The 23461-nt window shown below is 37.2% G+C and overlaps 1 protein-coding gene across 5 annotated transcripts; it reads left to right on the top strand.

Annotated features, from left to right (window-relative positions):
• Window positions 1-711: 711 nt before the first annotated feature.
• arhgef7a (Rho guanine nucleotide exchange factor (GEF) 7a) lies at window positions 712-20668 on the top strand. 5 transcript variants are annotated; one of them, XR_013784837.1, is made up of 22 exons: window positions 712-1221; window positions 5028-5111; window positions 8757-8841; window positions 9088-9236; window positions 10068-10269; window positions 10365-10453; window positions 10617-10711; window positions 10965-11060; window positions 12169-12291; window positions 12374-12512; window positions 12608-12667; window positions 12796-12942; window positions 14527-14613; window positions 14779-14857; window positions 14957-15096; window positions 16104-16325; window positions 16588-16681; window positions 16764-16853; window positions 18905-18964; window positions 19086-19185; window positions 19323-19377; window positions 19487-20655. XR_013784837.1 is itself a non-coding variant. In XM_079427800.1 (22 exons), exons 1-22 carry the CDS (start codon window positions 1057-1059, stop codon window positions 19607-19609), a joined length of 2595 nt encoding a protein of 864 aa, XP_079283926.1. In that variant the 5' UTR covers window positions 712-1056; the 3' UTR covers window positions 19610-20667. The 5 variants fall into 5 exon arrangements, 4 of the variants coding, with proteins under 4 accessions (XP_079283926.1, XP_079283923.1, XP_079283925.1 ...); XM_079427800.1 differs by lacking the exon at window positions 18905-18964 and adding an exon at window positions 17285-17455 and having other exon boundaries at window positions 19487-20667; XM_079427797.1 differs by lacking the exon at window positions 18905-18964 and having other exon boundaries at window positions 19487-20667.
• The last annotated feature ends 2793 nt before the right edge of the window (window positions 20669-23461 follow it).

Genomic DNA, 23461 nt, shown 5'->3' with positions numbered 1-23461 from the left:
TCTTTTGAGGACTGGTGAGACTGAGAGAACAACAAGGCCAGTCTAAACCAGCTCAAAATCATTAAACCATTTTAGGCTGGTTCAGTGGTATACATGCTATGTCAGTGGTTCGCAAACCTGTCCTGGAGAACCCTGCACTTTTTATATGTCTCCCTCATCTATCACACCTGATTCAGCTCATCAGCTCTTTAGTGGAGACTACAAGGCCAGGAGACTACAATGCGTCCCATTGTGCATACTATCATTTGATAGTATGACAGTAGTCATTTTCAATACTATTTAGGGCAGATAGGGTGGATAGTATGCACATTGGGACGCAGGGCAGAAGTGGGTGTGTCAGATATAGGGAGACATTCAAAATGTGCAGGGCTGGGGGTACTTCATGGAGAGGTTTGAGAACCACTGTGCTATGTCAAAGAACGCCACCCTGCGGACCACATATAAACTACACTATTCTGATAAAAACAACAGCAGGCTATCGTATAAACTGTCCAATAACGGGAGAGTTGAAGTCTGCATATTTAAAATCCCCTATACTGTATGTATAATGTATCCATGCATGCATTCACACTCTCACAATGTACAGAAATAGGCTACTTCACAACGTCCATTTATTAAAGTCGTTAACCAAATGCTCCTTGTCACTAATCTCTAAAAATAGGTCTTGTAATAAATGTACACTAGATCTTTCTGTTACGACACATTAGTCATGCAAAGAACAGGTGAACCCATGCAGTCCACATGCAAAGCAGGATGCGAAGCCGACTGGTCACATATGCAGTGTCTATGCTGTGATGTCATCTGCCGGAAGATGCAGGTTTAGTGCGCTGACTGTATTCCAGTGAAAGGCGTTTGACAGCTTGTCGTAATAAAGGAAATGGGAGCGAAGCGATAGCATTATTCATCTCCATGGAGCGCCATATAATGCGCCATCCCTAAAACAACACGCTTTAGAGGAAAATGGTGCCCAGTTCAACGACTGGTTAGTAACAGACCGCCTAATTCTTTCCCCATTACAATCGGTATACTGAGAGCATCGACCTTGCTGGTGTGGCCATGAATCCGGCGGAGCAAACGGTTACTTGGCTCATTACGCTCGGCGTTTTGGAATCACCAAAAAAGACCATTTCGGACCCCGATGGATTTCTGCAGTCTTCGCTAAAGGATGGGGTCGTCCTGTGCAGGTTGCTGGAGCGGCTGCGTCCAGGCACTACTGATAAAGTAAGCGCACCTCCTCCCTTTGGCGCACCGTGTTTCACTGTTCATTTTCCTGTAATCTTCACACTACACGCGCTTTGATATTTATTGTAACACAAGTGGCATATATAGTTTATATATAGGTCACAACAGATGTTTAATCCTCTGTATGAATGTAAACGCAGCCCTTGCAGCAGCAGCAAGTCTGTAGAGGCGTTGAGTGCGCGCTAGTGCTGCTGTTGCTCCAGGCAACAACATTGGCAGTCGTCGATTTTATTGTGAGATCTGTACCAAGCTGAACGTATTTGACTTTGATTCACATTTAATAGAAAACCAGTAAAACATATATATTAACCGACTGTATGTGAGATGTAAATGATAACCTACTTAGTATACGCTATGGAAACCTGAGGATAAGCGCGTGCAAATCATATTACATAGCATTAATCTGTTAGGTATTATCAAGGTTAGCTATGAACCCTTGCTTATATTGCCTACACTGGAAATGGGCCGCCATAGACAGTAAATAGACAAAAAGCAGATGCGCTCTCGTTGAAAGAAACTGTTTTTTTTTATTCCCATAAGCCCCTGCTTCTGTCCAATGTAATGCAATGCAAACTGGAAAGGCATAACAAATGACATTCAACTGCAGTTCAACACACGTTATTTTCTTAAATTAAATTGCACAGAAATAATCAGAATGCAATAACATTAAATCGCACGATAACGCAATTCATAGTATCAGAGCGAAAACAATATATTCCACTGACCAAGATACCTGAGGGTAAATGCAAATCTACGAAAGGCATAAAGATTTTAATATGCCTCTCAGAGGGAACAGAATTCAAATTAGAAATGCATTTTTTTTTCTATAATTAAAGCAGCACATGACCACTCAGGTATAATGATATCCAACATGTTTTCTGAAGCAGTTCTTCTTTTCCATAAATAATGCATGGAGTTTGTCCTTCTTGGTTTGGTGTATACAGAGGGGATGCGTTGTAAGAAATCAGTCATATTCAGGGTCAGCTCTGACAATGACTAACAGTCTATGACAGCAATAACCTCTTTTCAAGCTCCATCTGGTTTGCTTATCAAATTTCACACTCTCACTGTGAACATAACAATAGGATGTTTACAGCAGGTGTATATCCTGACAAGAGAGATATGTGGAAGTAAAAAAAATAAAAAAATTAAGTTTGCATATTTAAAGTGGAAAAAGAAATAATAGTGCACTTGACATTTTTTTAGACCATGTGGGCAGAAGCATCATGTTTCTGTTGGGACTGTCCACATGATCAGTCAGAGTGCAACAAAACTAACCTGTTATGCAACTGTCATTTAATGCAACATAAAAATAAATAAATATTACTTGTGTGCTCATGTCACTTCTTTTACTATCATCAGCACATAAACATCGATGTTTTGACCCACATATCTGTCATAGTATTTTTGACTATCAAAATGTGAAATTAAGCAATAATTGAACAAAACTGTCATACGCACTTAATTCTTCTGTACATGCTCTGTGCAATAATGAGAGCAAGTCTGTTTGATACTTGCTTTCATCTATAAGGCAGATTTGTCTCCTGCAATCAATGCAGTTACTGCCATTACTAGATTCGTCCATGTTGTATCTCTAAAAGAATAGAAAATATTTTAAAGAAAATATGATGGTGTTCAGACATATAAGGATCCTGACGATTCACTATAATTCAAGGCCCACTGACTTAAAATGAAGCATCCGTTTCCTAGCTACACAGTCTTAGGTATCATTTGCAGCTCCTAATACGATGACACTGCAAAGAAGGAAAGCTTTATTGACATTGCAAATTGATTTGCTGATACTTTCATTCTTGAACATCTCTCAGCAAATCAGCTTGTAATGTATCTTATTGCCATAACAATAACTTAAAACCATACTTTTGCTTCATGCCATCCAAGTTAGTGGAAGCATTTGAGGTTTGGCCTACATGTAGAATGACATGTTATGTATCTTATGTTAAAGAGATGTTCACCCAAAATGAAAATTTTGTCATCAATAACTCTCCCGCATGTCAAAACCCATAACCCATAAAACATTTGTTCATTTTCAGAATGCAGATGAAGATATTTTTAATGAAACCTGAGACTTTCAGTAGACTTGATGAAATTACTTGATTCATATGCATCTCTTTTATAATGACTGTATGAAATTTTTAAACCATCAAAATGTTAGGTTGAATGGACTTTCAATAGTAGGACAGATACCCCTCAGGTTTCATAGGCCTACAAATATCTTAATTTGGGATTCAAAGACGAAAAACAGACATATGGGTTTGGACGACATGAGGGTGAGTAAGGGATGACAGACTTTTAGGTTTTGGTGAACTGCCCCTTCTTAAATGATATGATGAACTGTGTTTAACTCACACTGCACATGTAAATGTTAAAATCTACAAAACACGTTTGTTATATGTATGTGTTAAATGAGTGGGTTGTCAGGCACCTTCCATTAAAAATGTACAAGAATTCATTTTATCCCGGTCTGATAATTTTGTAGTGAAAAAAAGAGAAACAGATTGCCACACTGGCAGAACCCTCTGGAGAACCTCTAGGCACACGTCTCTGGGGAGCCTACAAAATGGAGCACACTGCAGTTCCTGAAAGAACTTAAAAACTGTAACCCCCAGTAAAAGGGAAAGACTTTGAGGCACTTAAAATATGTCTTTGAAGTTCATTATCAAGCACATTAAGATATCCAAGCTAGCTAGTTTAAAAGGTGCCTATAGTGATCCTCAGTGCCTATAGGTTTCAATCTGACAACCCAAATGGTTACTTTTTTTTTTTTTACAGAGATAAAATAATATATTGACTTAATTCTTTCTGGTTCCACCCAGACACATTTCAGGGCCAATCCACCACGTGTTTTCCTTTCTGTAGTGTATGTTGGTCAGCTCACAACATATTGTCAACATATGTCATACGCCTTTTAATGCTGCAGTATACAAAAAATGTAGTCACTGACAAGCACGCTGGAGTTTTGTCTATTTTAAATTTGACGACCAGACATTTTCCTTTAAAAAAATGCTTCACAGAGCAGCAAATACACTGTCAGAACCCAAAATGTGATATGTGACCCTGGACCACAAAACCAGTCATAAGTCGCTCGGGTCAAAATTATCCATTCTTCTTTTATGCCAAAAATCATTAGGATATTAAGTACAAGTCAAGATATTTTCCGTTAAGATATTTTGTAAATTTCCAACTATAAAAAACTTAATTTTTGACTAGTAGGATATGCATTGCTAAAAACTTCATTTGGACAATTTTAAAGGCGATTTTCTGAATATTTAGATTTTTTGGCACCCTCAGATTCCAGATTTTCAAATAGTTGTACCTCAGCCAAGTATTGCCCTATTCTAACAAACCATACGTCAATGGAAAGCTTATTTATTCAGCTTTCAGATGATGTATAAATCTCAATTTAAAAAAATTGACCCTTATGACTGGTTTTGTGGTCCAGGGTCACACATACAAATGCCTGCTGTGTATATCAGAATACATTCCCCTCATTTACCTCTCAAAGCACCTGCTCTGACTGACGGACCCGTTTTAATTTCCCCCGCCAGAGCAGGGGTGTGTTGATCACGTCCCATTGTGTTCGGCGTCCATCTGCAGACGTCACTTCCTCCCGCTTCCTGCTGTCCATCTCCACGGTGCTGCAGATCTGTTTCGAGATGTGGAGGTTGTAGTCAGGCAGGCAGTCAGCCCGTGGACTCTAATACAGGATAGTGGAGCCAGTCCTTCACTCCCAAAGCTTTCACACTTTTCAACTGCTCTTCCCTTAGATCTACCAAGATCCCAAGAACGACAGCGAGTGCTTGAGCAACATCACGGAGTTTCTCAAGGGCTGCGCGGTGTTTCGCGTCGAGGTAAGTTGGTGTATTTATGGTCCTCTAACTCTACTGTATGTTGCTGCATTGGCGCCACAATGAAAACAATCAACAAAAGAGACATGCAGTAGACACAGGAGACGCAACTCTGGACCGATGTGAGCGAGATCATGCCCTGCACATCGGTTCATTGTCACAGTCTGATGGGAGAAAAGCGCGATAATGTTATGAAAATGTCGCTAGGGTTTATTTGATTGTGGTTTTAATTTTGTCAATATTGTGATTTTGCTGGCGAGTTTGTGCGCTACAGCATCTATGAATGGCGTGGCTTTGTCCTTTCATGTAAGTTACAGTTTGTTTAATTTGAGTCTGCATGAATTTGAAGCTGTGGTATAGATTCAAGCTTTGTTTTCTGCTTGGTTAACTTCAACAAAAGTGACTAATAATGTGTTTCAACTTTTTTGTACCCCCAGTATTATGATCATTTTGTGAGGCATGTCCTTCCAAAAATATAAAGGCAAATATATATTTTAATGCATACAGATATTTTTAGGTCTATACAGTATGGGAAAAATATTAAGCGTTGTGTTATAGACATGTTGCTTGCAAAATTAAACATTTGAGTTTTATTTGTCAGTGCTGTTGTACGATAAAACTAATTATAATATTAAGTTATACTTTATTATTGATCGTATTATAATGTGAATTATGTTAACTCCATTTTTTACAGTATTTTTCTGTCCACTGTTAGAAACTTAATGGCCTAATTGTTTACAATTTCACAAATGTGGACATAAAGACATACAAAGGGCTAGTGGGATTTTGATCAATGCGCATTTATTAAGGAACAGATGGTTCAGGGTAATGCTAATTTATTGTCAAGTGTATCTAGATGTGGTGAGGTTGAGGCCCATGTCACATATGGAGCTCTTGGTAGCCGCATAATGTGTGATGCTTTATCTAAACAAGTACTGACAATATCTTGGGAAAAGATACCCTTTTCTCAAGTTCAGTGGATATCATTACTCCATCTTTAAGATTAATGCTGTGCCTGGTGTGCCTCTAAGTCTGCTTCTACTCTGTGATCTCTGGGCTGTTTGTTCTGCTGGAGATTGTGTTAATGAATTCATCTCAGGGTTTGTTCGCATTTGTATACTTTCCCACAGTTCGCTTTGTGTGGGTTTAGGTTTGAGTTTTCTCATATGGAGCATTCTTGCTTTTGAGTTTGCGGTTGCACCTCTGTAACAGTAATTTGCTCCTCTCTGACCTGTTTAAAGGTATTCGTTTGACCTGGCAGTGCCCAAGGCTCCATTGGGGTTCAACGCTGCACCATCACAGTGTGCTAAATTTTGGAATAGAAATGAGCTGTTAGTAAATACTTATTTTTAGTCTTATGTGTGCTTGTCACAGATATTGCAAGGACGTGTTATTGTTGTCATGCCTCCAGCCCATGATTTGTATGCACATTCCCAAATGTAACCTTACATGTTATGTGATATAACTAGGCCTGATTGAATGGCTTTTTTAATTGAGTTTTTGTACTTTTTTTGTATTAAAGTAAGACTCTTTGACCTCTGGGGATGAAAGCTTATCCTCTTGCTCCATATTTGTGGTTTACAGGATTTTCGCTAATCTGTGTCCAGTTCGCTCTGCCTTATGAGCAGCCTCTTCTGAAGCTCCTTCACCATGAAGCACTGAGCTCATTCAGCTGTGATGATGTGATCTCAAGCTTAACTACATGATGGCATTTTCAGATCTCCAGTCTGGCTGTAAATTTTGCTCAGACTCTATCACGCAACTCCCACTGTTGTTAATGTTTGATTTCACTCTTAATGCGATCACGCCACAGTAGGGCTAAAATCGTATAGTTTTTGCTGGAATTAAATGATGCACAGTGATATCAAAATATATAATTCTTTAATCTAGTGAGTTATATGCAATACATAAGAGAGATTTTAATTAATTCTTTGTTTGTGTTTGTTTGTCTTGGAATTTATTGGAAACAAACAAGCATGTGTGATGTGAAATGAATAAGTCCGCCTTCACATTTGAAACTGTAATGTATTATAAATGTGAAAAATATGATAAAAGGCTCTTATTGTGTCATACACAATACTGTTCAAAGGTTTGGGTTTGGTTGCATTTTTTTTTTGTTGATGTTTTTGAAGTCTGCATTTAAAAAAAAAAACATTACAAACTGGAATATTGTGAAATATTATTACAAGTCAAAAATAAATGTTTTCTATTTTAACAGATTTTAAAATATAATTCATTCATGTGAGGGTGAATTTTCAGCAGCCATTAGTCTTCTGTGTCACACAATCCTTCATAAATCTGTCTAATATACTGATTCCTATTGTTATCTTATTATTAATATATTGATAACAATTGTGATACTTTATATTTTTGTGGAAGCTGTGACACATTTTTTTTCAGGATCGATAAATACAAATGTCTGAAGAACAGCATTTATAAAAAAGTATATTTATATGAATATGTTGTAACATTATAAATTTTGATAATGTAACTTTTAATCAATTTAATGCATGCTTACTAAATAAAAGTATTAGTTTTGTTTTTTTCAAAGTTACTGACCCCAAACTTGTTTCTGATTACAATTACCAAAATAATTGGAACTGCACGTTTTTCATTGGTTTATGGTGGTGAAACCTATGATGGATGTTCTTATATGTTAGCTGAAGAAGTAGGTCATTGTCTAAAACAGATATATTCCTACAGTGATTTAGTAAATCACTGAAGGAGCAGTATTACTTTGAAAGGCAAAGCGCTCAAGATGAGGCATTGTCCTCTTATTCACATCCACACACACTTGTTTTTGCTTCTCTCAGGGCATAAACTGTAATCAGAGCAGAAGCTGATATTTTCTCCTGAAGTTCTCATGCACACTGCCACTGATAGAAGTACACATAACTGTCCATCAAACAGTTATAATACTGGCAAAGATCAACACAGGACAGCCCATATAGAGCTGAACAAATCAGATTTCTCACTTCATGAGCAAAGAGACTTCAGTGACCTCTAGCTAACCACACCACCTGCTCAGAGGCCAAACGGCACACACAAAGATGATTGCTTCCAATAGATGCAATGGACTCTTTTATTGTTCATAACAGGTCTGGATGATATATATGAAATATTCATCATTTTCACTGGCAAGCAATATTGTGAATATGACAATTTTATCACAAATTGACTTTTATTTGTCCATTATGTTTTGGAAGTCTAGATTAGTTTTGGGATCCTTCTCAAGAATTTTTCTTAAAATTAAATGTTTTTATAAAAACATACATTGGTAAATTTGGTATTTATGCTTACAACGGGTTTGATATATTGGTAAGAATAAAGATCGCTATTGTGTCCATATAGTGAAAAACATATATTATTTAAAACTAGATTTTTCCTTGTTCTTTGATATTGTGTTTTAGAGTACAGTGTTGATGTATTTTCCTTTTTCTAAATGGCCCTGCCCTTGTAAATAAAGTGTGCGCATGGCTTAAATAGTGTGTCAAACTTGTAAAGTGTATGTAGCACAACTAAAGAAATTTCCCATAAGCTTTAAGTGCTTGAAATAGGCTAGAGTCCTATATGGTTCTCTCACGGTTTTAACTGACACATAGATGGTCTTCATTAATGATGTTATATAATGTTTTTCTCTCTCTGTAGCCTTTTGAGGCTGGTGACCTGTTTCAGGGCCACAACTTCAGCAGAGTCCTTACTACACTGGTTGCCCTCAATAAAGTTACTGCAGGTAAGAATTATCCTATTTAGATTTTCATAATATAAATTGAGTCATTTTAAAAGACATGATATTAAAAAACAAAACACAAAAAAACAAAGAAACAATAAACTCTGACTTTAAAGCCTAAAATCGCAGTGTTATCAACAGTTTCAAATGTGTTCAAAGTTGCTAATGTGCTGCTCTTATAGTGTGTGGCAGTGTTACAGATGTTCCCATTGGTTATTATTCTCCTCTGTGTTCTCTCTGTTGGTGTAGATATTGGCATAGGCAGCGACTCTGTATGTACCCGTCACTCTTCTGCCCACCGGATCAAGTCGTTCGAATCACTGGCCTCCCAGTCCTCACTGGGCCGATCTTCTAAATTGCTCCATAACCAGTTCCGCAGCCTTGTGAGTAAAACTGGGGTGAGAACACTTAACCAGCCACAGTGGATCTCAATCAAAATATTAATTTACATGTGCGTTACATCTACCCTACCAAAGTTAGGGGTCAATACAATTTTTAAATATTTTGAAAGAAGTGTCTTATACTGACCAGGGCTGCATTTATTTGCTTAAAAATACAGGATAAACAGTAATATTGTAAAATATTATTACAATTTCAAATAACATCATCTATCTGAATTTGTTTTAAAATGTAATTTATTCCTCTAATGCAAAGCTGAATTTTTAGCTGCCATTACTCCAGTCTTCAGAGTGACATGATCCTTCATGAATCATTCTAATATGTTAATTTGGTGCTCAAGAAACATTTCTTATTATTATCAATATTGAAAACAGCTCTGCTGTGCTGCTTAATATTTTTTTTGGACACATTTGATAATTTTTTTTTTCTCAGGATTCCTTGATGAATAGAAAGTTATTCAAATAGAAATCTTTTGTAACATTATAAAAGTCTTTACTGTTCCTTTTGATCAATTTAATTCTTACTCATTTCTTTCAAAAATAATTATTGATCCCAAAATTTGAACAATAGTAAATCACATTTCTGAGAGCAGCTTGACACCCCAGTGCGTAATTGTCTTGTTGCTGTATTTTTAACTACAGTAGAAAAGCAAAGATGTCTTTCGTTTGATGTTTCTAAATTAAATAGTTGGCGTTGAGGTGACAGTGTCCAGAAACCAGTGTCTTGCGTAAACATATTAATTCATGTAAATGGGTCAGTTTTGATTTCTGGAACTTGTCAGCACACTATAAGTCTGCATCATGTAAACATAAGTACTCTCTCTCTCATAGGACATGACGGAGAACAGTAATGCTCAGTTAGTGGTTAAAGCTCGCTTCAACTTCCAGCAGACCAATGAGGACGAGCTTTCTTTCAGTAAGGGTGACATCATCAATGTTACTCGCACAGAAGAAGGGGGTTGGTGGGAAGGATCCCTCAATGGCAAGACAGGCTGGTTTCCAAGTAATTATGTCAGAGAGGTTAAAGGGTCTGGTAAGTGTCAGTTTGCTGTGGACCATTATAAATATATAAACACGGTCCTCTCTCGATCCACAGTGAACCATTATTAAAACTCTCTGTCTTTACAGACAAACAAGTGTCCCCTAAATCTGGAACTCTTAAAAGCCCTCCCAAAGGTTTTGATACCACATCCATCAGTAAAACCTACTACAACCTGGTAAGCACATTTCCATCACTTACCATTTTCAAGGCTCACCAGGCTTAATTTTGTGCATAAACAGTAATCAGACTCAATTGATTTGTGAATGAGCGCAGTTGATTTGTAATGATTGTGTTAAAAATATCTTATCTAAAAATAGCTGCTGATTGTTTGTCTTCAGGTGCTACAGAACATTTTAGAAACTGAAACAGAGTATTCAAAGGAGCTCCAGACCCTTTTGACCAACTACCTGAGACCTCTACAGATGGCAGAAAAGTAAAAAGCTTTGCTTTTCCCCTGAAGAAACACACAACCAATAAAACATAAGATTTTATCAAAATTTATTTTTAAAATTCATGTTTATTCTGTGTTCTCTGACTGGCCTTTGGGTGTAAAGTGTTAATTTAGTGTAATTAATTAAGAAAGTAATGTGATTAAAAAAAATGTAATCATGCCCTCTGAAGTTTTCTTAGCATTTGCGTAAAGTAATGTTTGAGCACAAATTTATAGTTCTTATTGTTTCTCATAGACTGAGCCCCTCAGATGTAAGCATCATTCTCGGGAACCTGGAGGAAATCAGCACTTTCCAGCAGACTCTGGTCCAGTCACTGGAGGACACTACCAAGTGAGTATTGTGCTAACCGTGAGCAGCCATGTGATTCCCGGCCCCTCTCTTAATAGCCCCTGAGTAATTTACGACAGGAGGGCTGAAGCACTTAGTGAAACTGAGACTCAATCAAATGCATCAAGTTTCGACTCTTAGATGATGAAAATAGACCTGGGCAGTAACCTGAGGTCCATTAAAAGGATTTGAATATCACTAGAGGTTTTTAATGTTTACACTGACCTCTAGTGGTAAATCCTTCAATAAGTTTGGAAAATGCTAACTGAGTTTACCAGCAAAACTATTTATGAATTTATACCTCTCAAAGAAAGTAAATTGAGCATATTAAAGTAAATTAATGTTAGGCTTTTTTTTTGGTAGAAAATTTAGACTTAATGATTTTGTCTAAGATCAAAGAAAAAATAACATGTAAAATAATACATATAACTATTAAAATGCATGAATAAAAATTAGATGTTATATTAATTTTAACTTTACATTATTATATTATTCTAAATTTTACCATGCCCTGTTGAGTCCTGTTTGCAAAAACCAAATATAGATATCAAAACTGAGACCGAAAGTACACTACCATTCAAAAATGTGGGGACAGTAATAATTTTTTAATGTTTTTGAAAGAATTATCATATGCTCACCAAGGCTGCATTTATTTTGATCAGAGATAGAGTAAAATTATGAAACATTGCTGCAATTTAAAATAGGTTTTCTATTTGAATATATTAAAATGCATTGATTATAAATTGCAAGATAATTTTTTTTGATGAATAGAAAGTTTATCAGCATGCATTTGAAATATAAATCTTTTGTAATGTTATACATATCTTTGCTGCCACTTTTGATCAATTTAATGCATCCTTGCTGAATAAAAGTATTAATTTCTTTCTTTCAAAAACTCCTACTGACTCCAAACTTTGGACTGGTGAATTATCTACAAAATAATTGGAGACTTTAAATTTAAGATGTTTGGGATTAATTAATTGCAGAATGTGTTGTTAATATTGGGAATTTAGATTTATATCCTAGGTTCGGAAAAATCCTAAGTAGAATATTTGAAGAATATTAGCACAATATTTGTGTAATTATTCTCCTAAATGTTCTGTGATTTAAGGCTTCCAGAGCTACAGCAGAAAGTGGGAGGGTTCTTCCTGAATCTCATGCCCCAGATGAGGTCTCTTTATGTGTCTTACTGCTCCAACCACCCATCGACAGTCAGTATTCTCACCGATCACAGGTACATCACCACACTGTGTCCTGTTTTCACAGAGAAACTCTACACTGATAACTGTGATAACTTCTCATTTCTGTCCCTGCAGTGAGGAACTCGGGGAGTTCATGGAGGGGAGGGGTGCGTCGATACCAGGTATTCTCACGCTGACCTCTGGCCTCAGCAAACCCTTCATGAGACTTGACAAATATCCCACATTACTTAAGGAACTGGAGAGACACATGGAGGTAGGAGAGAGAGAGAGATTGAATTTATGTGATTTCTGTTAATATTTTAATGGTTGGTGGCATTTCAATGTGACACTGTCTTCTTTCCTCTTCAGCAGGGTCATCCAGACAGGACAGAAATTCAGAAATGTATGGCGGCTTTCAAGAATCTCTCTGTGAGTGTTAAATGCCTAGTTAATATGCTAAAGCAGACTGGCGTCCCGTGGCTTTGCTGCTGCAGTTAGGTGTGGATCACTCTCATAGCAACCAGCCTTCTTACCGTATTGTGTTTCTGTGGTTACAGGCACAATGTCAGGAGGTGCGGAAGCGCAAGGAGCTCGAGCTTCAGATCCTGACTGAGGCCATTCGCCTGTGGGAAGGGGAAGACATTAAGACCCTGGGTTCAGTGCTGTATATGAGCCAGGCCATGGTTCAGAACCACGGCTGTGAGGTGAGGTCTCAGTAGCTCAGTGCATGAAATGAAAATTCACCCTTTTCTAAGTGCATGTTATTAATCATATTGTGAATGTTTAATTCATGCAGGTTTTGATTAAATTTTTTTGACAATGTTTAATAAAAATGTCATAAATCAATCTTCCAGTGAAACATCAGAGTTCTCTTTGGTCACAGTGCTATTCAAAAATGTAAAAGTAAGATTTGTAATGTTTTTTTTTTTTTAAATAAGTTTCTTATGCTCATCAAGGCTGCATTTATTTGATCAAAAATACAGTAATTTTGTGAAACATTATTGCAATTTAAAGTAACAGTTTTCTATTTTAATATACTTTACAAAATAATTTACTCCTGTGAAGGAAAGCTAAATTTTCAGCATCATTACTCCAGTCTTTAGTGTCACATGATCCTTCAGAAATCATTCTAATATGATGATTTATAATCAGTGTTGGAAACTTGTGCTGCTTAATATTTTTTGGGACCTGTGATACTTCTTTTCCAGGATTCTTTGATAAATAAGGAGTAAAGGCTAATGAAAATTCAGCCTTTAGAAAATTTATATTTTAAAGTATATTACCAATACCAATATTAGAAATTGCAATAATATTTCACAATATTACTGTTTTTTTTTTTTTACAAATAAATGCAACTTCAGATTTCATCAAAAATATCTTAATTTGTGTTCTGAAGATGAATGAAGGTCTTGAGGGTTTGAAACGACATGAGGGTGAGTAATTAATGACAGAATTTTCATTTTGGGGTGAACTAACACTTTAAAGGATTAGTTCACTTTTTAAAAAACTTTTGCTGATAATTTACTCACCCCCATGTCATCCAAGATGTCCATGTCTTTCTTTCTTCAGTCGAAAAGAAATTAAGGTTTTTGATGAAAACATTTCTCCATATAATGGACTTCATTGGGACCCAAACGGTTCAAGGTCCAAATGACAGTTTCAGTGCAGCTTCAAAGGGCTTTAAACGACACCAGACGATGAATAAGGGTCTTATCTAGCGAAACGATCGGTCATTTCAAAAATAAATAAAAAAGTTTGTTTTATAAGCACAAATGCTCGCCTTGCTCTGTTCTGTGATGCGCGTTCGCGAAGTCACGTAATACGCAATGACGTTGAAAAGGTCACGGTTGAGGTAGGCGGAAGTACCGAGTCAGTAGGCTTTTTAATATTAAAACACCCAGGATACGGACAAATGGGCATTTTAAACGATAAACTGACACAAAGACATTTGAATATGTGTATATGGTCCTCCTTCCGCACATTTGTAAACACTGACTCGGTAAGTAGTGATGTGTTTGTGCAGTGGGTTTTTATGGCTCAGAATTCCGTACGAATCAATCATGTTTCATTTTCTGTATAAAAAAAAAAAAAAAGAGTTGCCCTGAGTCGTGGAAACATGTTATTTACAGCACAAGTGCATTACAAGTAAATAACATGTTTCAATAAGACCTGTTGCTGACTCATATTGACAAAAATGACAATAGTTTTTCTCTGTGATTTCAGTCTTACAGTTATAATGGCTGTGTGGTATTACAATTTTTTTCATATTGTTTTTTTTTTTTTTTTAGGATAAGCATGAACGTTACCTTCTGCTGTTTCCTCATGTTTTGCTCATCCTGTCTGCCAGTCCAAGGATGAGTGGCTTCATCTACCAGGTCAGAAACCAGCTGCTGTCAGAAATGATTAGTACACAGCCAAATAATTCTCACTGTCCTCGCTCCACCACCCCCTAAAATCCACTCAAACCGCAGCTTTTCAAACATTAAAATGGCACTTGCGGCTCTAACACAAAGAGAAAATGTCTGCTTTGTTTCTCTCAGGGCAAGCTGCCTTTGAGCGGGATGACGGTGACCCCATTAGAAGACTGTGAAAGTCATAAAAATGCTTTTGAACTCTCAGGTAAGGACAAACTGACAGATCTTTTGTGTTCAGGACACAGTCAAGTGTTTTTGATCATTCTTAGTCATTCATTGACTCTGCTTTGTGTCCATTCAACAGGAAGCATGTTTGAGAGACTTCAGGTGATCTGCTATAACAAACAGGATCTGCAGGACTGGCTCGAGCATCTGAACCGACAGACTAAGCACACCACCATGGCGGCTCCCAGCATGAAGCCCCTCACTGTTCCCTGCCACACAGTGAGTCACCTGTTTAACATCACATCTTAGAAAACCACATATATAGTATTTAAAGGGATAGTTCACCCAAAAAAGAAAATTACCCCTTGGGGTGATTTTCATCATTTTAGGTGTAAATGATTTTCTTCTTTCAGACAAATTCAATCGGAGTTGTATTAAAAAAATGTCTTCGCTCTTCCAAGCTTTATAATGGAAGTGAATGGATGTTGATATTTTATAGTCCAATAGAAGTCCAACAAAGCGCATTTGTCCATCATAAAAAAGTGCTCCTGGGGGTTAATAAAGGCCTCCTGAAGTGAATCGATGCATTTTTGTAAGAGAAATATCCATATATAAAACTTTAGAAATGTAATCTTTAGCTTCCGCTAACTCTTATGCACGCTCCAGCAGATGACATAGGATGTAAGCATTGCATAAGGTCCGCTGAGAAGTGATGAATGTGGAAGCGCAGCGGAGAGAGCAAAACAAGGAATCTTTGCTTCCTTTGCTCCTGTAAACAAAACTTGGTTCTCGCGAGACTAGCATATTCTCACTGGAGTTTACGCTATGTCATCTAACCCTTGTCTGTCTGTCTGTCTGTCTGTCTGTCTGTCTGTCTATCTATCTATCTATCTATCTATCTATCTATCTATCTATCTATCTATCTATCTATCTATCTATCTATCTATCTGTCTGTCTGTCTGTCTGTCTGTCTGTCTGTCTGTCTGTCTGTCTGTCTGTCTGTCTGTCTGTCTGTCTGTCTGTCTGTCTGTCTGTCTGTCTGTCTGTCTGTCTGTCTGTCTGTCTGTCTGTCTGTCTGTCTGTCTGTCTTTATTTTACGCTTTTAAAGGTGCACAAAGAGCTTTGCAAAAAAGTAAAAACAGATTTGTAAACACAGACATGAAGAACACAAAATATATTCAAGTCTAATAGAACACACTAAATTAATTGATTAATTTATTTAGGGTTTAGGTTTTACCTGTCCATTATCTTCAACTTAAAGGTTAAGTTAATTTTTACCCCTCCAGCTCCCGTCTCACCCTCTGACGCCGTCCAGACATGCAGAAAGCCGGGGCCTGACAGTTGCTCCTGCCTACCACACCTTACCACACCCCTCCTCTCATGGGGCCCCTCACAGCACCATGATGTGGGGCCCCCTGGAGCCCCCCAAAACCCAGAAGCCCTGGAGCCTGAGCTGCTTGCGTCCAGCACCCCCACTCAGGCCCTCAGCTGCTCTCTGCTATAAAGAGGTATTCAGATTAAAGCAGATTATGCAGAATGCTGGTCTTCTAAATAAAATATTGTAAAAATATTAAATGTAGTTTAACATAATACAAACATCGTAACTGTTGATTATTTCCCTTGATATTGTGGTCACTATTATTTTGATAATAATATATGAACACTAACACAACTAAATAACATCATACACTTTCTCATGGCTCTGTAAGTCTAAGTATTACCAGCTTCTGTGTCCCTTTTCTATTATTTCTGTTTCTTCTCTTCTTCCAGGACCTCAGTAAAAGCCCCAAAACTATGAAAAAGCTGCTGCCCAAGAGGAAGCCAGAGAGGAAGCCGTCCGATGAGGAGTTTGCACTGAGGAAGAGTAAGTCAGCTGATTTAAATTGTTACTGATATTAAGAGTTTGTGAAAGATTGTGCGTCTGATGTAACCTCTGACCTGTGCAGGTACTGTAGCTTTGGAGGAAGATGCTCAGATCCTGAAAGTGATCGAGGCCTACTGCACGAGTGCCAAAACCAGACAGACTCTGAATTCAAGTAAGTCTCGTATGCGGGCCTGTTCACCTCCGTCTCGTTTCCTCTAGTCTTAAGACATTCTTCATTCATACCTACTTTTCTGTGTGTAACATAGAAATAAACTAAAGCCTGTTGATCTTAACAAGATTAACAATAATTCTGGGATCTCTTATAACAATATCCTCTCTCTTTTTTCCTCATCATACTTAATGTTCATTTATTTTTCATGACCCCCCTCCTCCCCATATTTTGATTTTGACATCTTCACACATAATGTTTTATTTAATCATTTATTAATAAAACTCATTTACTGTCTTGGGGTATAATTGCTTCTCCCATCTGTGTGGTTGCACAATCCACATCCATTCTTTCCATTTGCAATTCTCCCTCCGTCCCTTCATTCATATGATTTGATCCCCCTCTCATCATCTGCGAACGGATGGCCTCTTCAGCATGGCAAGGCACTGATCTCATGCATAACCACGTTTTGGATCAATCCAGTGTGGACTCTCTGGGCCGCCGTAGCAGCATCTCAAGGCCCGAGGCCACCTCGGACCTCTCAGAGGACTCTGACTATGACAGTATATGGACGGCCCACAGTTACAGGATGGGCTCTGTTTCCCGTAAGAGCTCCTACATCTCCCACCAAAATTAAACTACCCCTCACTCCTCTTATTTCATGTGACTTTATATTTATTTGAGAGTATTTATTTATTTAATGATCTGTCACTGTAATGCCTATTTATTTGATTCATTTTAATTTATTGATTTTTTTAGTGTTGTATTAATCGCACCTCATCGTTATTTTCTGCATATATATATGCACTTTCCCAAAGCAGTTCCCTGTTGCCTTGACATCTTAACTCCCCCTAAAACCACCAACCTCACCTAACTGAGTTTGTGTTTTATTTTATTTGTTTACCTCGCATTTGGTATTTATTTAAGTGTCCTTTAAAAAAATGATGTTCATTGCCTCATTCCTGAATGTGTTGAATTATTAATGCTGTTGAAGGTACGATGCACTCCGAAGGCAACAAGGACAGGTTCTGCTGTAAAAGAAAAAAGATGCTAAAATCTCTTAATGTTTCTGTAAATATTAGAGTATTGTATTCATCTGAAATGTGTGGTATTAACTTGGACTTTGTTTACTGAATGTGAACATTAGATTGAAATGAGAAGTTGGGTCTTTTACCAGAGAGCTTCATGAATGAGAGGAATTCATAACTATGGTTCTCAGATGGCACCACGGACAGTATTACTGGGAACGTTTTGTTCATACTTATGTGATATAAATGTATTTATTTTCAATTTGTAAATGTATTTTGAATGATTTTGGACTTTTTGTATGCTTGTATCTAACATGTAAGTTTATAGTGGTGTCTATGGTTAAAAACGTATGGAAGTTTACAAAAAAAGTTGAATTTTAATGTTGGTTTAAATTCTATTAGGATCCATTCAAATCAGGTGTGTGGATGTAATAGTCAAGAGTTCTTCGCCGTTCATCGAGACTCTGTCAAAGCCTCAGTGTTTGATGCTTTTCCTCTTTTATGTATGACGTGTTTATGAGACAAACAAGAAAATCGACTTGCCAATTATTTCAATAATGACAAAGAGTATAATTCCTCATGTTATGTGATTTCTTGTGACCAAGTTCTATTCTGTGGTTAAAAAAAGAACAAGAAAATATGAATTTACTACCTTTTTGTCGGTCGTTTCATTCAGTTATTCTTAAAACCGTTCAACAGAGATAATTCAGTGATGTTTACGTGGTTTGAAATTAAGACATTGTGTTTGTTATATATATGCAGAGTCAAATATATGACAAAATACCACAAACATTGTAATATACATTTTGAATAAATCTTGGGTTGTTTTGTACAGTATGTTTATCTTTTCAAAAATTGATCTCTTATAACAAAAAGTTTGGTTTTTGTTTGATTTTGTATAAATTTACTGCTTATTTTCAATGAATGGGTTTTGTTTCTTGTTTTGTCTTGTTCGGGTTTTGTTTTGTGGTTAGTTTTACGGCCCTTCAGGAAACTGTTGATCCTCTGCTTTTTGAATGCTTTTAGTTTTCTTGGATGATCCCTCTCTGCATGACTAACTCCTGTCTCACTCACGCACAGTCCTGTGTAAGTTTGATCCAGTCCAAACCATTTTCTGAGGCACAGTGGTCCTGTACTGACCTAATCAATTAGTCCAACTTAACTAAACCTCCTGAAATCAATCTGCGGGGCTTCTCTTTTGAAACAGGACAGTGGAAAGATGCCAGTCCAGCACTGATAGTTCCTGGGGAGGAGAAGTTCAGTGTAGACGAGTTGAAGAGCAATGGTCAGACTCTTCCGGAGGAAAAGTAAGACCACATATTTGTCCATTCCCAGAGCAGGGTTTATAATGGGAATAAAAAGGATGAATAGAGTAAAATGAATAGAGCTACGATATGGATTAAAAAGATATTTACTGACATATTTGATATTCAATGTTTCCTAGGAGCCTTGTGGATGTTGTTTATGCTCTGAGAGATGAGGTACAAGAACTTAAACAGGTGAGTGTCTGTGAGGGTCGGAGGAGGTTTTTCCTAATAGTTAAATTCATAAAAAACTATATTTAATATTTCCCCATTTCCTGCTTACGTGATTTTACCATTCTAACAGGACTATAAAAAAATGAAGAAATCCCTGGAGGAAGAACAGAGAGCCCGGAAAGATCTGGAGAGGATAGTTAGAAAAATGTTAAAGAATGTAAACGATCCTTCTTGGGATGAGACCAATTTATGATAACTTATTAGTTTTCGTTCTTTTACATTAATGGTTAAAATGACCTTGAAGTTCATCCAGAACCTTTTCTTACATTGAAACCACTTTTGATGTTTGTGAGTAAGGAGTCTGTACTAACATAATGTTACATATTTGACCGTATATGTCTCATTCTGATGTCCAAACTCTAAAAGATGGTCTTTTAGTGCATCTACACCAAGCAGATTTTTATTTCATTTTTTTTATTTGGCTCGCAAAATTCCAAAGAAATTTAAAACCACTAGTTTCTAGCTGAACAATCATGACGAGACTTGCTTGCTTGAAGTCGTAGCTAAATCTGGTTGGGTGGCATGAGTGTAACCTGTGAATTTCCCTGATGTTAAGGTGTTGAGATAGACAGTACCTCAGTCTACACATCCCACTAATGTTTGGGATTTTGAGTGTCCTGTTTTTCTGTATTACCTTTGTCATTACAAAGGTTCAAGAGATCATCATATTTTACTGTTACGTTTCATTTTAAAATACATTTTATTCAGATGCTCTCTGCTTTAAGATGTTGAATCTGTGAATATTTCCATGATGTGTTACCGAGAACTTTTTCATTCCATTTAATTATCGTTTACAAATGACTCAAATGTTGATACTTAATCATTAAATCAACAGAGTGAGTGTACAAGCATAGCACATGTCAAGCTAAATGTTGAATGCGGGACTTGACGCTTATGCTTATATGTCAGTATGTTTAGTACATGTTTTATGTGCCCTTGTAATTCAAGCTGTGACAGAAGTTAAATTTTATGATTCCCAGGATTATTTTTTTAATCATGCAAGTTATGTCTATATATATTTCAGTGTCACTTACTTAGTGAGACCAAAACAAAAGCCAAACACTTATTTATGGACTTTACTGTCTGTGACTTATTACTGTACTTGACATTTATTTCTATAGCTCTTACACAACACTAATAGAATAGCCTCATCAGAATTCATGTTGGATATTTATTTAGCGTTCTTTACCTCAGCTCCATGTTACTGTAAATTAATTCTGTAAATAAAGACAGTTGTTTATTTGCTTCTCTACTTTGTTGGCATCAGTTGGGCTTTAAAATTACACCATAATACAATTTTTTTTAAAGATATTTTTTGTTTTTGAAAGAAGTCTGTTATGCTCACCAAGGCTGCATTTATTTGTTTTAATCAGTCAAATCTTTTAATTATAATACTGTGAAATAATATAAATTTTTAAACTAACTCTTCTATTTTAATGTACTTAAAAACAAGTAGTAGTTTTTTTTTCTAGTGATGGCAAAGCTGAATTTTCAGCAGCCATTACTCCAGTCTTCACATTTTCATTCAGAAATCATTCGCTTATTCTGATTTGCTGCTCAAGAAACATTTATTTTTATTGGCAATGGTAAAAACAGTTGCTGCTTAATATTTCAGTTTTCTGTGATGAATAGAAAGTTCAAAAAATGTCTTTACTTTCACTGTTTTGATCAATTTAATGCATCCTCACATTTATTTTTCATTTATACTTCACTATAATTATAACCGTAGGCGTTTTTTCCACTGAGAAAAAGTTGAGCCTCTAGGCCAACTCAGGAGTTTAAGCTTTAAGTTTCTGTACTCTGTCAAGGGGAAGGGCACAACGACAAGGGTGACTTTATGCCCTTGTCTTTCGTCTGCACACAACAGTTCTGGGTGAAGGTTGTGCATGCGCCAGGCTCTATTACAGTGACAAGGCAATCAAGTCCCTTTGTGGGCGATGATTCTACTTCATTGATTTACAATGGAAAGGATATAATTTTGCTGGTGTTGGCAAAAAGCTCAAATGTCAGGCTTTTCAGAATGCCAGCATTGCCTTGTTCGCAGATGAATAAGGAGAAAGTCACCTTTTGTCTCCTGTTAAATATTCCTGCATAAATACAAAGGAGCATAATGCCCTCCTGATAAAAGGAAGCCCTGATTTATCCCGATTTATCCTTTAGTGTATAGATAAAACCTGCAGATAAATGCCAGGTTGGCCTTTTCATTTTTGTTCTCTGAGGTTCGCTTCCCCTTTTACAGCATATCGAGTTTGGAAGATTGGTGTCGCTTTTAGTGGCGCTTTGGTTTTGTGGAAAGGACACATCTAGCGCTGCCTTGCCATCATCAGTATAATATATCACAATTTGTCACTTAAAATGCCTTAGACCTTCATTATCGGTCTGAAGCCCAACACAACAGCTGTGCAGTTTAACAATCTGTTACTGTTAAAAAGTTTGACTCCCAGGTACTAACAGCCTCTTCACAGTAACGGCTAAAGCACACAACCTGTCGCTGAAATGCAAAAGGGACGGCAGGACTCTGTGGACATGGAATCAATTAGCTTTTGACCAGTCTATACACACATACACACGCACACACAGTCGCTTGTCTAAGACCCTGTCTTTCCCTTTCTTTCTCTCCTTTGGTCTATTCAGTAGCCTGTGATCATTTAGATTTGACATGCATTGTGGCTGAGCTGGTCTCTCTCTTTTGCGCTCTCTCTCCCCCTCTTTTGCTACTGTCTGTCATTAATTTCCAGGCTTTACAATTTGCCAAAAAAGAAAGAGAAAAGAGTGAGTGAGTGGTGGAAGGATAAGAGCTCAGTGTCCTTTTGAAGGGGTTTGTTATTGCACAAAAAACAGCCGCCCAATAATTTTTCGTCAATGTTTAACTCTAAAAGCTTTTCCCCGTCAGCTTTTGAAAAGAAGAGCAATAAAGCCCTATTCATACGGACTGAATAAAAACAGTCCTCTGGGGGCCATGACCGAAGGGCTTCTTTTCTTCTGCCTCTAATCAAATAGGAACTGAAATGAATTAGAGTTTTCTTATGAAAATAGCCTTTGTTGTCAGGCAGGCCAGTAATTCATAAACAATAAGCAACGTCATTGTGTAGCTAGTAATATATTCATGCTGTGGAAAGGCTAGAAGGCAGTGCAGGACTATGGCTCTGTGATTGAGGGGAGGGAAGGATTGGTCCTGGACTCTTCATTTGCAGTCTGCACAGTGGGTGGTACTGGTAACCACCAGTTTCACTCAGTCTCTCTCCATTTCTCTCATGCTCCTCATTTCTTCAACGATTCTTTCGTTTCCATCTTTCTCCTTCCTGCAGTTGCTGGCTCGTTTCGACCTTTCTCAAAGGCCTCTCGCTCTTCCCCTATGTTCCTCCTGTCAGGTTTTCGTTTGCTCTCACATTCCCCTCCCCTCTTCTTTAATCTGAGCAAAGCTATATATTCTTGAGAACTTCTGGACGGTGTTGGATTCTGCTCCCAAACTCTTCTCTCTTGGGAAAAGTAGTGGATTATTCGATGTATGTGCGTGAAGAGTTGCGGTCAGAGGGCAACTGGACACCAGCGAGTTTGATCTTGAACCTCAGGACCAGGAGAGGATTGCCGTTGACCAAAACATAAAGTGTCTACTTGATTATTAAGGATTAGTTTTATATTGTCGGTGGACCTGGACATCTGTCGTGTCATTTGGACATTTTTCAACGTGAATTTGCTATCATCACTTGCTTTTCTACTTAGTTATTAGTCGTGGAGATAAATGTTTATGGCAGATTTTGTCAAGGCTGTTTCCATCTTGGATACTTAAAAAAAAAAAAACAAGAACTCAGTGGGATGTCCGTGTGGCACAAACATTTATCAAGTTTTCAGCTGTTAACTGCTTAAAATTGAGAGCAGCTACTGCAGTGCAACTGGTGAAGAACTTCTGATGATGCTGCTTGATGACACTCAAATAAATCATCAGCTATCAACAGTACGTGAGTCTTTCAGCCTTTTGTGGTGATATTGAGAGTTTTCTCGATTTGTGCGTACTTAAAAAGCTAATTACCTGAGTTTTCAAAAG

This window comes from Barbus barbus (assembly GCF_936440315.1).
Source record: "Barbus barbus genome assembly, chromosome: 10".
NCBI classification, from domain to species: Eukaryota; Metazoa; Chordata; class Actinopteri; order Cypriniformes; family Cyprinidae; genus Barbus; species Barbus barbus.
Note: the sequence above shows the minus strand (reverse complement) of the source record. Positions and strands in the feature narration are given on the sequence as shown.

Coding starts and splice junctions, on each gene's coding strand:
- arhgef7a (XM_079427800.1), top strand. CDS start 1,057: ATGAATCCGGCGGAGCAAACGGTTACTTGGCTCATTACGCTCGGCGTT. Junction 12,668..12,795: donor CGGCTTTCAAGAATCTCTCT/GTGAGTGTTAAA, acceptor CTGTGGTTACAG/GCACAATGTCAGGAGGTGCG. Junction 14,858..14,956: donor AAATGCTTTTGAACTCTCAG/GTAAGGACAAAC, acceptor TCCATTCAACAG/GAAGCATGTTTGAGAGACTT.